This window comes from Triturus cristatus, chromosome 3_1, assembly GCF_964204655.1.
Source record: "Triturus cristatus chromosome 3_1, aTriCri1.1, whole genome shotgun sequence".
NCBI classification, from domain to species: Eukaryota; Metazoa; Chordata; class Amphibia; order Caudata; family Salamandridae; genus Triturus; species Triturus cristatus.
In genome coordinates this window covers 1,153,633,082-1,153,649,527 of record NC_140583.1, presented here as the reverse complement: position 1 = coordinate 1,153,649,527, position 16,446 = coordinate 1,153,633,082, and the positions used below count along the sequence as shown (strand labels likewise).

At 48.0% G+C, this 16,446-nt stretch overlaps 1 protein-coding gene across 2 annotated transcripts in view; it reads left to right on the top strand.

The window, feature by feature from the left end:
- LOC146861662 (nicotinamide N-methyltransferase-like) overlaps nt 1-15,203 on the top strand; it is a 172,046-nt gene extending 156,843 nt beyond the window's left edge. For both annotated transcript variants that reach the window (XM_085646013.1, XM_085646012.1), the window contains exon 3: nt 14,299-15,203. In XM_085646013.1, coding sequence (XP_085502139.1) covers nt 14,299-14,734 — 436 coding nt within the window. In that variant the 3' untranslated portion in view covers nt 14,735-15,203. The remainder of the gene's footprint in view (nt 1-14,298) is intronic.
- Nucleotides 15,204-16,446: the final 1,243 nt, after the last annotated feature.

Here is a 16,446-nt window from a genome sequence, read left to right as displayed (position 1 = left end):
GGTATATATATCAAATATATATGTATTTATTTCTAAACACACACTACTAATCTCTTTATGAGATTAGAAGCCAGATACACATTCAAAATTCAACGTTTCTCTATAAGTTAAGCACAAATATGGCTGGGGCCCTAGGGGCGTACCAGACCATATACTAAAAAAATGGTATAAGAAGGTCGACTTGCAAAATGACAAGGCATTGGGCCTGTAGAATCACTGGGGCTTCACCACTGCAGTGAAAGCAGGTAAGTACTAGGCCCACGGGAGACGCGTGCAGTGTGTGAACACAGCCGCGGGTTCCCTATTGATTATAATGGAGCAAGTCGCGGTTTGATTTTTAAAGTTTTAGGGTACTTCGAGGAAGTCTACAAGCAAGCCACTTACAAGGTAAGTAATTTGAAGGCCAACACACACTAGGGCACTGGAGTGCACGAGTTACCTCACCCAGGGAAGCCGGGTGCATAGGTGTCTTTTGGTGTCGGGTCGCGTCGCTGTTTTCTGTGGAGACCAAAGAAGACTTGCTGCTTGTGTCGACTGAAGAAGTGTCCGGTGGAATCCAAGGGTGGATTTGAGATGCCGATGACCTGAAAATTGAAGGGACAGTGTTCAAAGTCACTTGCCAGTGTCCGGTGGCCAGGAAGATGGATGACCACAGATGTCGGGTGATTTCAGGTCATCGATGGTGTTTTGACTCTTCGCTCACGAGGTCCAGGAGAGATCGACGATGACCAGCAGCTGGATTTGGAGAATCCCATGACGTCTGCAGCTAACTGCGGTGTCGGCAACCGGATTGGAGCCAACAAGCCTTGGCAACTGCAAGTCTCGTGTGGAGTGAAGAAAGTCGATGGTGCAGACCGGCAAGGTCTGAGGGACTCACCCAGCAAGGGTAAGTGAGGGCAGGCCTGGAGCAACCAGGGGAGCCCTTTGAGTTGATAAAGTCTTCGGGGGACCCGCAAGCCAACTGGCAAGGGATCGCAAAGACGCCCCTTCAGGAAATGCTTCGCAGGAGCCCACGGTCACTCGGGACAGGGTAGGCCTCTGATTTTCACTGCAAAACCTGCTGGAGGCTTGGGCGACAAATGGTCCAATGCACAAGTTTGTTGAACGTCATGAAGGGGGTGCAATCGACAATAGTGCACGGTCCCCGGTATTGCTGTTCCTCGTCACTCCTGGGGTCCACTCACCACAGCTCTGCTGGGGACTCACAATGGCCGTCGAGATGTCAGGCAATCCACTTCCGGGGTGGCAGGGACTTCGAACTCCAGCAGGAGCGGGAAAGTTTGCGACCGTTGATTAAGGTTTTTGGTGCCTGCCAAGCAGGGGAGTCACTCCTTGACTCCAAGGGAGATTCTTCTGTCTTCCAAAGGTAGTGGAACGTCGAAGGGCCAGGATTCTTCTTTGTAGAGCGTCGTCCAGGGTTATCTGCTTTGCAATGGCAAGGTTGGCTATCTTTTACTGAAGATAGGAGAAGGACTAGCTCTATGACCACTCCTCTGGGAGAGTCAGGGTAGGGGGTGGTTACACCCACTTCCCTTTGTCCAGTTTCGCGCCAGAGCAGGGACAGGTAGCCCCTGAACCGGTTTGAGCTGGCATATGCACAGAGGAGCCTACTGCTCCCCCAGTGCAGGACTTCAAAGCACTCTAGGAGTGCACCCACCCAGCCCCAATACACTAAATCCTGTCTGGAAGGTGGTGACACCTCCCTGTGACAGGATGCCTTTTGTTGGGCTTCCTCCACTGCGAGTTTCAGTCAGCAGCAGGAGGGCAGCCCAGTGTCTGTGCTGGTGGCATCCATTTTGTGTTGCCAGGGCTCTTTCAGATTTCTGTCGTTTTACATGTCGTCCCCCTCTAGAAGGGTGGGATCATGCTCCCACATCATGGACTGATGTGGGGGTATGATTCCAAGTTGTTTGACACCAAACACAACATGTTTTGATGCAGTCATTCCAAAGTTAGCATTATCCGGGAGGTTATAATGCACTTATGAGCATATGGTTTAGCCGCATCCACAAACAGCCACAAGGAATAGACCCTGCCAGCTGCAGAGGGGTCCTGCTCATGCAGAGGCACCCCCTCACATTGTAAACCAAGCACCCTGCCCTCAGGATTGATAGGGCCTGCCTTAAGGGTGACTGATAGGTTTATATGTGTGTGTATGGTGAGATATAGGAACCTATACCTCTGTGAGGAGTGCTAACACTACCTCACCCAGGCTGCAGTAGCAGGCCTGTGGTGTCAGATTTAGTCTGCTTCCCAGGGGTGGCATAATACATGCTTCAGCCCCTGGTAGGCCTGTGAAGTACCTATGCCCTAGGTACCTAAGGTACCATATACTAGGGGCTCATAAGGTACCACAGTATCCAATCACTAGTGCATCTAATATGCTCACCAGTCATTTAAGGGAGTAAGCAGATAGGCTGGGGTCCTGGATAGCAGGATCCCAGCCAGACTAGTCAAAATCCATTCAAACACCAGGAAAAAAGTAGGGGCAACCATGTAGTCAGATTCCATCTTCCTACAGTGACCGTTAATCATTGGCAGTATCACCCCCCGGATGACCCAGCTTATGCCCTGGACCGGTACAAAACGGACCGCTCCGGATATTTGGGGCCCCTGTACACTACTGACAGGAAAAATAGGGGGAGGTTCTTTGGACCCACCCAACACACTTGGGAAATCTGGCGTGTGGTTACTGCCCGGATGGGATGGAAGGGCGTTCTCACGTAGGCTACACCGCTGTGGACCACCCAGAAACTGGGAATGCTGTGCTATCAGCCCAGGTTTGATAAATGGGACCTCATCGGGATATCAGCAGTAAGGGATCTGGTAAAAAAGGGTGCTCACCTTTAGTGAACTCCAGAAACAATATGATCTGGCGCAGGGAGAAGTGTATAGGTATTTACAGATTAGACATGCGTTAAAGGCGGCGTCTCCATCCCTTAAAGATATACCAGAGTCATCACCTCTGGAAGATCGTTTGCTAGACGGGCCCCTCACTTCAAAGGCAATATCTCTCACCTATAAGAAATTAAGTAATAACCTGCCGGACGCTTTCCCGAAGCTCAGGGAACGGTGGCAAGATGACATCGGTCCTATAGACGACGAGGACTGGCAGACGGCACTCATGTCCCCGCGAGAAGCGGCTATTACACAGAGATTTCGGCTGATCCCACTTAGGATACTCCACCGATCATACATATCAGGGACAGTTTTGACGAGAATAGGGACTAGACCTGACGACCGTTGTGTAAAGGGCTGTGGACAGCAGGCCACATTCTACCATACTCTGTGGACTTGCCCAAAGATACGTGCCCTTTGGGAGGGAGCCTCGAACCACAAGAGTACGGCTCTGGGGAAGGAAGTACTATTAACGCCACGATTGGGACAGTTGAATGTGTGGGAGGCGATAGATCTCACGGAAGTTGAACAACAATTCACAACACTGGGATACACGGTGGTGAAACGGGAGCTAGCCAGATGCTGGGGGGGGGGAGCGAACCCACCACTTGTCACCGTGTGGGCCAAAGAAATGGATAGATGTATGATGGCGGAGACTGAGGTTTTTAAGGCTCGGGGGTGTCCCAAAAAGTGGGATAGGAAGTGGTCACACTGGAATAAATATCGAGGGGAGCCCTGCATGTCGCCTACTGTTGAAATGGAGATGGATAGACCAGCAAGTATTGTAGGAACTGCTTAATGTGTAATCAAAGTAATGTCTGCTTACTTTCTACTGACAACCTTAAACATGTCGTCCAATCATGTTATGTATGGCTGTGCTTGAAACCAATTAACAAAGTTTTAAAAGAAATGGGGGGGTGGTATGGTGGGTGGGGTTGTTCGCTTGTTTTGTTCGAATATGACAATAATGGTCGAGATAAACTTTGCAGATCAAGATGATTGTGTTATTTTGAAAAATCAATAAAAAATATTACAAAAATAAAAAACAAGAACGCCCAGTCAGACGCCAGACTAAGTGATATTGAATAGTACTGCCGGTTCACCATGTGTCATTTCTATTTACAAAGTGTATTATGTTTATGCATCTTATATGTGTAGATTATGCTCTATTCGAAATGTAGGAGGCTGATTGTTTTGCATAGACAGTCTGACACTTTGCTGATTGCCCCACAGGTGACTATTTTCTTGGTTTGCACACTCAGAAACAGCCACCCTGTCGCTTGACAGGGTTGTATGCCGGGTAAGTCATGCTCCCAGGGAGAGCTGAACAGCCGACTTGTTTCATTGCCACTTAACTTTTGGCAAATTTATCAGGGCACGGGGAACCCTTTCCACCTGTGAGATGCAACAAACCTGTAGATTCAAAGAAATTAAAGGGGGACAGCATGTAGCATAGAGAATGCAGAGCATAAAGCCAACAATAAAATTGTATTAACAGGATATAGCACCTATCACCCAATAGATTGATTCATTTTATGTATAATGTAGTTACCAGGTTGCTACCAGGTGGACTCCTAACAGCAGAATTCATGCAGAGGCGTAGGGAAAGGTTTCCACTCAACCGCCTATGAAATGAATGTGAAGGACAGGTTTAGAACTTTCTAGCCCATGTTCAGCACTTGAAGGTTAGTCAATAAGTGATAGCAGAGAGAGAAAGGTATGCATGTCAATCCATTTATTGGCATGTAACGCCCATCCATTCTGTGTTTACTATCTGGGCCATGGGACAAAAATAATGTCCCTGTCCAGTGTATGCAGAAACACACCTATAGTAGTATAAATACTGTCCACTGGTTCACATCCATAAAATGCCTGTCACAACTCTCATACCAATTTTGTAGTGGGCAATTTTTAGCACCAAGGCGTTTGTTAGTCTATGACGATACATATACTCAGGCACACTGACAAAGCCTCCAGTTTAACACTGTTATTGCTCGCGATGGAGGGAGGAAGAACTCACACGATTTTGTGGTACATTACTTTTACAGATCCCAACTCACACCCCACATGGTCAAATTACACTCCATTGAACCTTGCTGACCCACAACATCCCCCAGGTACTTCGATCACTTTACGCCGTCCTCGGCCTCTTCCGTGTTTGGACCTCCGGCTCCATCCGGCTGCGCCCACCTATTTAAAGTTACAGATGCCCAGGCGGAGGACAGGACACTCTGGAGTCAGGTTCCAAAACAGCTGACAGAATCCGTCAGCATGGGCGCCATCTTAAAATGTGTAACTCAACCTGGGATACACTAAATGTAATATTGAACCCAGTGTCCCTTCGTTTTAAAATTTCCCATATTCCCTCCTGTTGTAGTTTGTGTTGTGCAAGTTGATATAACCCCTACAACACCAGGACTAGAAGTAACCTGTGCTGAAGCACTTGCAGAACTTCCAGTAAAACTTGTGTTTCCCCCACTTTCCATATGCATCTGATTATATGGGGGTGGATGTTCAGCTAACAGTCCATTCAAAAGGGTGTCCTTGCATCACTGTCACGGTCTGAATTTCCCTCTACCTCCTTTTTCTTTTCCTTTCTCCATCAATCATGTCTACTCTCCACCTCTTCTGTTGATCATCCAATCTTGTGTCTGGGTATGCAAGCCTTGTTTTCTTCATCCTCCCTTGATATTGGTCTATTTGTTTTGTATGCACTATACATTCCCATGCATTACGCACTTCAAACTGTGTAGGTCTAGGTAATGGTTTCATGGCAAACAATATCCCTCACAAATGATAAATTATTCTCAAATTGAAAGAACCGTAGTGTGGAAACATCAGTCTACCTTCTTCCTCTGGGATCTCCTCGTAACAAATCATATTGCTCTAAAACATCTAATTTGTCAATCTTTTTATTTCAACAATTTAAATTCGATCCAAATTAAACAATTACCAATAACACCTCAGTATCCAAGAGACAATTTCAACGAACCCCAGCGCGACGTTACACCAAATGACCTATCCCAGCATAGCACGCTCGGACGTCATTCTCACTCCTCGCAGCAGTTCACCCTCCTTCACAACGTTTGCCACACTCTCTATCTTTTTCACTTCTGTTTATACTAAAACACTAACTAGCAATTGTCTGCTCCACTAGAAGAATCGATAGAATCACTCATTTAAAGAATTCATATTCACAAATGAAACCTCGGCCAGTGGCGAGTCACTTAAATCGGAATAGTTTCACTTCTGCGCAAAACGTTCACCACACTAATTAATACTCTATCTTTGTCATACAAAGGTTCCCTAGCTCAATTGGGATGTCGACGAGGTCTCACGATAAACCCCAGCAAACCTTAGCAGGCAATTACAACACAGTCTCTTCTGCACCTTTATTATATATCCTGGGATCTTAGGCCACGTTAAACCCAATAACAACTTTAACAACTTCTTCAACTTAGCACCACATTCACACTACTCTCACAACATCTCCGCCAGACATCACACAATCAGTATTGTACCACAAGCTTGGCATAATACTCATACACACATCTCTACTGATACTCACTCCTTCGCTTTTGTTGTTTAAACACAAGCCCCTTGAACTCCATCTATTCTCCACGTCTCAATCCTGAATTCTGGACTAGGGTCACTGGGGTTGGGATCTAGATTATTCTAGGTTTGGTTCTAACTCCATTTACTTCAAGAGCTAACCATCTGATAATGCTATCAGCTGTTAGAGCTTGGGCCCAGCCAAACATTTATCTCCAGAAGTGCGACCTCAAGCAGCACGAGAAGTAAATGGAGAAAACTATCACATGTTAACATCTCATTTCAGTGCAACCTATGTGGCCACACAATAATCCACCTGATAACTTTATCTGAGTTTAGTAGGGTTTCATTATAAATTTAGAAACAAATCAATGTAGACCAATCTTAACTTAATCGAATAAAAGTACAGAAAGACCAAATCTCCTGAAGGGATTTACCTGATATAAAGCAAAGCAGACGGTTAACTCTATGACAATAATGCAGATGATCAGGAAAAGGAATTGAGTATTGAATTTCATCAGATACAGTAAACATGAGCAAGCTATCTCTCCCTACACTACCTTAAAAGGGGGAAACACTAAGCTAAGCAGCATTCGATAAGGATGAATTCAGAAAGGTGTCAGCTGTCGGAGTCTTCAGTAGAAGGCACTCCAGCAAGTCTAGTAGCATAAAGTCACGCAAACAAAGGCATAGGTCTGCTCTCATGGACAACCCTAAGATGACTCCCCTGTCTTTCACTTCTTTCAGCATAAAATAGCAATAGCAGTCAGTGTAGACAAACCAGCGTGATCTTTGCTGGTGAATTTCCATAGCTCGAGTACAACTGTATACTTTCACCAACTTTCCCACATCGATAAGTTGTAACTTCACTCGTTCTTGGTCATTCCTCTCCTCGCCCATGAGCACTTGCTTCCTTGCTCGTTACAGCACTTCTTCTTGCCAACTTTGTCTTCTCATGCCTTGATATCTAAAGAAAATAAAATCCTCCGAAGTAATGAAGCTTTCACTCTCCATACCTGCAGTCGAAACAAAATAAAAATACACACATTCTACGTTGAAGGTTAAATACGAATTACATGTTAAACTCTAAACGTGAGCATGGATCAGCCTATTTCTCAAGGGCCACTCCAGACAACTTTAGTAGTGCACAGGGTTACAGAATATGTGCAACCTTTTACACACACAATAAATACAGCTTCTTAATACATGTATAAATTGTAAAGAATTACAAAGATGTTATTCTACATGCACATTCATGAAATAAATTCTTGTTATATGTATAAATGTTTAGTGTTTGGAATGTTTAATGTATAAATGTTTAAACATTAGTTTACACATATTCAAATTTAATACCCTCACAATGGGACACATATATGTCAACTTATCCTGTCATATTAATGTGTGTCACATAAACCTTTATTAATCATGTTCTATACACGAGTATGTCATGTGGAATACTTTGAATATGCAATACTCCACTCCCTTTAGTAACATTAATTACACAGAATATATTTGAGTGCGGACTATGCATGAATATGATGCACTCCTATAACATCTCAGATGGGATCAAGATTAAACCTATTTAAGGAAAAAGCAATAAAAACCTTTGAACAGTGTAAGCTGGAATTCCACCTCTCTGTAGCCACTCACCACCAATAATTTAAGCTGCAGCACTGGGCGCTTTTTCCCCCCAAGGCGCCAGCCACCATCAGACTTCTTAGATCCTTTGAGAAGCTTATTTGCATTTCACATGTCTACAAGATTTCATCACTGTAATGTGGCAAACTTTTCAAAATGTCCCATCGCCCCTCAAACTCCCCTTTCAACTTAGGTGGGTACATGACACTTGGTATGAAATATCTGTGAAACAGTGAGACAACCTGTAGCGAGAAATGCCAAAAATGCTTGAGAATAGCTGCGTACCAATGGGATCTCACGCCTACATACCTTATATGCATCTCAGAGATATACTGGATGTGCAATTATGTGCAATCAGTCACTGAATATGTAATACATATCTGGTGGTCTTTTCACACCACCTGGAAAGATGTTCTGCCACATATCATTTGGATCTTAGGCTACCCAATTCTGGCAGACCCTTCAACCCTTCTTTTGGGTTTTAGGTTGGACACCTTGGAGGGAATGGCAACAATAGGGTCGTTCCTCTATAGACATGGCGGGAGAGGGCAAGCAGCTTATTGCTCTATATGGGGAAAAGAAGGCTGTAGTGTCTTGTGAATATGAATGGCAGGACCCTTCTGATCTCTGATGGACTGCGTACGAGAACAACGTAATCGATTGGGTGTGTCTCGTGTGGTTAATAAAGTTTATAACGCAGTCTTGCAGTTAATGGTTGCACTCTGAAGAATAAAGATGCAAACTGGTCATTTGCATGCTACCAGGCTGGGGACGACGCTACAAATGACGATGAGTAGGGGATACACTTCCCAAAAAACAAGACTGCTCTCCCATGCTGGTGCATGACGTGCACCTCAGTAGAAGTGAAGAAGTCTACCATTGGTGTACGTGGAGTCAAAGTGTCGCTCTAGCCAGTGAAAGATTTTCGAAGAAGGCAAAGGCCCTATGGAGAAGCCTATTCCCAGTCAGCCAAGAACCTGCTGGTAAGGCCGAAAGAAGAGGTACTGCGGCAAAACGTACCTCAGAGCCATCATATGTATAGAAGAATAGTGCTAAAGACAACAACAATCAGGTACAGAGAGGCATCGAAGTCGGTGACAGCCAGGTTCAAAAGTGCACCAAAAGCAAAAGCAGCCAGGGGCAAAGAAACACTAAAGGCAGTGAAAACAAGATACAATGCAGAAGGTTGAGAACTGTGATGACCAGATGCAAGAGACAAAACTGTCACTCACTGCCAAAGAAGTAAAGGGCCATACGACATCAGATCGGCCGCTACAACCCAATTGTAAGTACGCGGCCAAAGCTTACAGGAGGTGCAGGTCCAAGTGTGCACCAGACATCACTTGAGCGGGCCCCGCTATCAACGTCAGTAAGGTCCACCACTGGTTACTGTGCCGCTGCCTTGCTGAAACCACCGCTTCCATTTGAAACCACCAAAAAGCATAATCTATGCACCAGATGGACCGCATGGATTGAAACATTTGATGATTTCATCAACTTGCTAGAAGAAGCAGATAGCAAAAAGATCATCAAATACTTGAACAGCCTTGCAGGTGACGAAGTGAAAGAAGGGATAAAGAAAATACCACAAGCTGATGGAATATCTTACCATCAAATTAAGGAGGCATTCAAAGCAAGTTCAATCCAATGTCAAATGGTACATTTTCAACCAGGCAAGACAGCAAGCTGGTGAAACGATGCATGAGTTTGTCAAAAGACTTGATACTCTCATCAAGCATTGCAAGTTCAACAAATTCAATGATGAAGAAGCCATACATCTCCGATTCATTGATGGTTGCCTGTCCAACTCGTTCATATGACATATACTGACAGACGCTCAGCCTAGAGAAGATACTCACGGCTGTGAGAGCAGAGAAAGGTGCTGATCGGCAGGCTGCTGATATGGAAGGTGGAATAGCTCAGAGCGAATCAGCATTGAAAATGAAACGTAAGCAGAGACCCAAGGTTGAGGGCCATTAGGTGATATCCCAGAGGAAAAAGAAGTTGTGTTTCTGATGTGGATTCTCCTTCCCACATGAAGGTAAATGTACCGCCATTGGACAAGTATGCAAAGGCTGCTGGAAAGAAAACCTTTTCATTACGGCTTGCAAAGTGAAAGAGGAACCAACTGCATCACATCGAGAAGAGAAAATAGATGCCAGAAAATTCCAGAAGCACTCTAGCCACACCCACAATGCCAAACAGTGACATCAGTTGAGGCAAGTTAAAACTAAATGAAATTGATTGCCAAGCAACAGTGAAGACGATGGCTGTGCGATGATGATTTCAACCACTAAACGACGTGCACATGTAGGTTTGACTGCATGCATAGAAGAGCCCAAGTCCAAGAGTTATCGCCACTTAAAACAACCAAATTAATTTGGACAGTACACTAAGATCACACTAAAGGTGAATGGTTGCTCCATACCTTTTACATCAACAGTGGTGCATCGATAAACATCATGCCAGCAGAGAAATACAACAAACTGTCTCCCACCATCGACTGAGTTATACACATGGGCTACACCACGCGACACAAGAAGACGAAAGTACGAGTGCTAATTCATGTTCTTCAACATCCTTCATCAAGTGCATATTTACTCAGTTTCAGTACTGCTGCTGACATGGGGCTGATCTCTATCAATTATAATCTGAATGCACATGCTGAAATATTGAGGCAGTTCCCATTGTTGTTTCATGGATTAGGAAAGCTTAAGAAAATGAAAGTGCATTTTCACATTAATGAGGACATTTGTTCTGTTCCTCAACAACATAGTCAAATTGCTTTCCATCTACTGGAAGCTGTTGAGAAACAACTTGAAACACTGTTAAAGCATGATTTCATCAAACACTCTACTGGTCCGACTCCATGGGTTTTGCCCATAGTGGTAGTGCCAAAAAAGGACAGTGGAAGTGCAGTGTGCAGACGGAACCCCCTCTTGGGCCTTTGGCAGAGCGGCAGGCCGGGGGACAGGCCCAAGGCTGGAGCACCCAACCCAGGGCCCGGTGGGAACCCTGGACTCAGCTGGGGCTCCTGGGACGGCGGAACCCCGTCCCGGGCACCCTGCTATGCAGCAGGCCCGAGGACAGAGCTCAGGGTGGGGAGGCCGACCTCCCCAGGGCCCTCAGGGGCCCCGGCCGGAGCTACTGAACCAAGCCAAGCAGGAGGAGGTTTCCCGGGCACGACGGAACCCTGTCTCGACCTTTGGCAGAGCGGCAGGCCGGGGGACGGGGCTCAGGGCTGGAGCACCTGACCAGGGGTCCGGTGGGCTTCTGGACCCAGCTAGAGCTCCCAGGCCCGGACGTGCAAGGGAAGCCTCCGCAGGCCCGCGGGACCCCGTCCCGGGGGCCCTGCCATGCCGCTGGTCCGAGGACAGGGCCTTCCACCCAAGGGCCACCAAGGACCCCTGCCGGAGCTCCTGAACCCAAGCCGAGCTGGGGAACGCCCGTCGAGCCCAGGACGGTGCCCAGTGTAGGGAGCACCCGGCTAGAGCTCTCGGGCCCGGAAGCCCAAGGGAGGACTGCCTGGGCCCAATGCCACTCAGTGGGCTGGAGGAAGGAGCCCTGGACAGGGGGGGAGGTTTCTACCCAGCCCTAGCCCTTCTGGTCGCCAGCTGAGAGCCCCCAGCTCACAAAGGGTTCCGGCGTACCCTGTCAATAGTAATCCGGAGGAAGGGTCCCCCCTTTTCTGGTAATCCGTGCACTCCGAGTGACGGAGGGGACCCAAGGCGCAGACGCGCCCAACCTACCGGAGCCCTGGCAGGGATCGAGGAGGCAAACGAGCCCTCATCGGGACTTCCAGGGCAGCCCGGCCATCTGGTTGCCCCAATGGAAATCACTGTGCGTGACCAGATGGCCATGGGGAAAGGCGCGACCAGATGGCCGGGCCTGAAGATTGCCATTATGCCCGCCCGAGCCTTCGCAGGTGAGCTCCGGCCTGCCCTTTGGAGGGCTCAGGGGCTCTACGTCCCCGGGGCTCAGAAACCCCGGCTGGGCCTCGGGCACGGGGCTGCGGACAGGGGTCTCCGACGGACCTCCGACCCAGGGTCCCCCAGGCACCTTGACAGACGGGCGAAGCAAGAGGGAGGCCTGACGGGGCCCGACTGACTCCTGTCCTGGGACCATTGCGGAGCAGGTGGACAGAGTCCGGTCCCCTGGGCCCGGCTGGAGGTCCCAGGCCAGTACGCGCAGGGGAGGCCACCCCGGGCCTGCGTCCTGGGCGCCCTACCGCTCAGCAGGCCCGAGGACGGATCCCGGGGTGGGGAGGGCACCCTACACCCCAGGGCCACCAGGGGCCCCTGCCGGAGCTCCTGAACCCACTGCCCGACAGGCCCCGGGCCCATGGCGGAGCGGAGGACGGAACCCAGTGTAGGGAGCGCCTGGCCAGAGCTCTCGGGCCCGGACGCCCAAGGGAGGAGCGCCCAGGCCCGATGGAGCCCGTCACAGGCATTTTGCGACGCGGTGGGCTGGAGGACGCAGCCCCGGCCGGGGGGAGGTTTTTGCCCGGCCCTATCCCATCTGGTTGCCGGCTGAGAGCCCCCAGCCAGCCAGGGGTTCCAGCATACCCTGTCCCTAGTAATCCGGAGGAAGGGTAAGCCCTTTTCTGGTAACCCGAGCGCACCGAGTGACGGAAGGAACCCAAGACGCGGACACGCCCGAACTCCCGGAGCCCTGGCTGGCAACAGGGAGGCAAACAAACCCTCATCCGGGCTTCCAGGGCAGCCCGGCCATCTGGTCGCCCCATTGGAATTCATTGCGCGCGACCAGATGGCCGAGGGGGAAAAGGTGCGACCAGATGGCCGGACCCGTAGGACGCCCATCAGCCCTCACTGCACCTTAAAGGAAGGGCTGCCGCCTGCCCTTGGATGGCTCAGGGGCTCTGCTTTCCGGGGGCTCATCAGAGCCCTTAGCTGGTTTTCAGGCCCCGGGCTGCCAGGGGCGCTCCTGAGGGAACTCTGACCTGGGGCCCGCAGGCACCTTGAAACAGAGGCGAAGCGGGGGAGGCCTGCCCTGGCCCAATAGACCCCCGTGACAGGCACCCGTACCCTCGGCTGGGCGCAGGACGTGGGCTCCTGCACTCCAGGACCCGCTGGAGCCCAGGCCCCGGAACCGGTCCCCACTTCTGAACCCAGCCAAACCACGTAGTGGGGGAGCCTCCTCTGGCACCCGGGCGCCCGGGAACCCTGTCTCAGGCAGACGGACCCTCGGCAGGCCACAGGACCGGGGCTCCCGCACCCCAGGCCCTGCCCAAAGCCCAGGCCGCGGGCCCGGTCTCTGCTTCTAAACCCAGCCAGGCTGGGGGGGATCTGTGAGCCTGCCCGTGCACAAGGAAGTGGGCTCCTACAAACCGGGGCCCGCCAGAGCCCAGGCCCCGGGCCCTGCTTCTGTGAAGGCGGGTGGTGGAGCGGAGTTCCACAGAGTTTTTTCATAACTCCGTGGAACTCCGCGAAGTGACACTACGCCAGCTCCGCCGAGGGTTAGTTTAAATATGGCATTACCAGATCCAGTTTAGGCATCCAGTAATCCTTGGTCCAGATTAATATTCACGCAGTGCAGTGCTGAGTGAAACTCAGTAGCACTGTGGTGCTCTAATCTGCAGCAAGAGATTTAGCAACACAAACACACAGAGTATGTAGTTCGCTTCACTCATGTAAACAAAAGCTTGATGCTAAGGGACACATTTTCAATCTTTTGATGCAACGCATCGACCATAGTTAACTGCACAGTTTTGCATGAAATCCAGGAAGCAGAAAAGCGCCATTCCTGCCAAAATATGTCACTGTTTTTCTCACACTTTAAGCTTGTGCACTTTAGGCTGCCATGGACCAGCGCATAGTGCAAGGATGTATATGTGAAGTCATACATACAATTTGTACTGGAAGGTTATCCTTCCAGTAAACAAATACTACGCTTAGACATAGTTAAACACTTTTCTCCTTTTTTAAGTGTGCGATACAGTGCAGCATGCACGCAAATTTGGAAACGTTTTGAGAAAAGAAAACTTTCAAATATGATGCACATTGTTCCATCATGGCAAGGTTGAATCAAGGGAGTGGCCTAAACAGTGCAGCTGCTAAAGTTCTACATTAAAAGACATAATATTAGTGGTCATAAGTCAATAAATCATATATCATTTTGTGCGACTTTCGAACTGTGTTCTAATTTGTCAAAAATGTACACTAACTTTGCAATCTCATCATTGTTTTGTAGAGAAACATATCTTGAAAAGGAAGAGAAGCTAAGACAAACCCTCAAGGAAGTTCTAAAATGTGATGTCACTAAAAGCAACCCCCTGGAGCCACGGGTGCTGCCTCCTGCTGACTGTCTTCTGACATCGCTGTGTTTGGAAGCGGCTTGCGAATCTCACAGTGTCTACAGGGCTGCTCTCAAAAATATTGTATCTTTGTTAAAAATAGGAGGCCATTTAGTGATGATGGGAGTCCTTGAAGAAACATTTTACATGGTTGACCACACTAAGTTTTCCTGTCTGCACTATGATATGGAATTTGTAAAAAAAGCAGTTAAGGATGCGGGGTGTGTCATTGATGACTTGCAGATGATTCACGGTCCTGAAAATACCCCAGATTTGCTTTCTGATTATAAAGGGTTCTTTTTCCTTGTTGCACATAAGGAAAGGAATGTGTAGGAACCCAGTATAGTGCTCACACTCTGTTCTGTTTACCTTCTTTAATTTTACTTAGTTTCAAAAGTAGATTACATAAATTGATGAGTCATGTGTTTTGAGGTGGTCACAACCACAGGTTTTAAATGATCTTTCATCATCTTTAGAGCAGGGGTCTGCAGAGGGTAGCTCGGAAACTACTAATTGCTTGCTAGTACCCCGGAAGTGACTCCTTGAAGTTTAGTCCAGTATGGTACTTAATTCAGAGGGTCTACTAGGGCCAAACTGAAGAAGGTCACGTTGCAAGAAAAGGACAAGATTTCCTTTGAATGGGTTAACCCAAAATGAAAAGTGCATATTTTATGGAAAACCATGTATAATGAGAACTAACATGCTAATGTTTGAAAACAACTGTTCAGCTATCTCTTTCAGATTAATGTCACTTACACTTCCTCAGATAACCACAGAATAAATTTGGGCTTTCTGGATAAAACGACTGATTGTGCCTCAAATTAGGTAACTGTTGAGATGGAAATGTTTCTCTCATGGTAACGGACGTGAAGTGATTTAGGATCCTTGGTAGAGGTTAATAGGTCATAGATAAACATGGATCCTATGTGTACGCCCCGACTCAGGCCTATGATTTATTGGTCAAGGGCAAACATGGATTATGTGCGTAAACTCTGACTCAGGCCTGTCTAATTGATTGCAGTGTTGCTAAAGACCTGGAGGGGCTCCCAAAGTGTTACCTTTGAGTGGAAGAATGCTGCTGCCTTCACTGGGAAATGAGCAGAATAAGCACAGAGGTGACAGCATACTGTGTTTTCAAGTAATAGTTATGTGTAGTGTAAAATGACCTTCTTGCCTGTGTCACTGGAGTTGTGCCTTGTGGCCCACGCATGTCATGTTTCCGTGCTGTGTGCTTAACTCAACATTGGCCTGCATTGGATTGTATGTAGAGCAGGGCTGCGCTCATGATTGTGCGCTGGGATGTATGTGTGCCTGTGAAGTGGTGCAGTATAGGAGAGCTAGTGAACATCATTTGCGTGTGCGTGCTGGAATGTACGTGTACCTGTGAAGTGGTGCAGTACAGGAAAGTCAGCGCAAACATGCAGAGGCTTGTCCGCGCTGAATTGTATGGGTGCTTCCAAAAGGCACAATACATATCGATCTCTAGGTTCCATTTTGGTAGCCCCCAGATCTTCATGGTGGACCACGTGGAGGTAGATAACCCCCCCCCCCTCCACAGTAATATTTGAGGATTTCTGTATTTCTGACAGCTGGGTGGGACACACATTGGAGGAAGGAACAGACAGGTTCTTCAGCACATTAAACCCCTTCGCTGCTAGGCCTTTCCTCCCCTATGCTAAGCCTTTTTTTGTCTATTTGGGGTAGTTCACGCTTAGGCCCTTGTAACTTTTTAACCACATAAGGTATCCACGCCAAATTTGTGTCCTTTTTTTCCAACATCATGGGGATTCTAATGGTACCCAGGGTTTGTGGATTCCCCTGGAGGGGACCCAGAAATTAGCCAAAATACTGGTAATTTTTTTTTTATGGGAAAAAAGGGCTACAGATGAAATCCCCTGTGTTTTCCCTGCAAATGGTATCAAAAAAGGAGTTGTGGTACTGAAATCACCATCTTTCCACCTTTCAGGGACAAGCAGACTTTTGTCAGAAAACCAACATTTTTTACACAGTTTGGGAATTTTTCTCTGACATAGCCCATTTTTGCT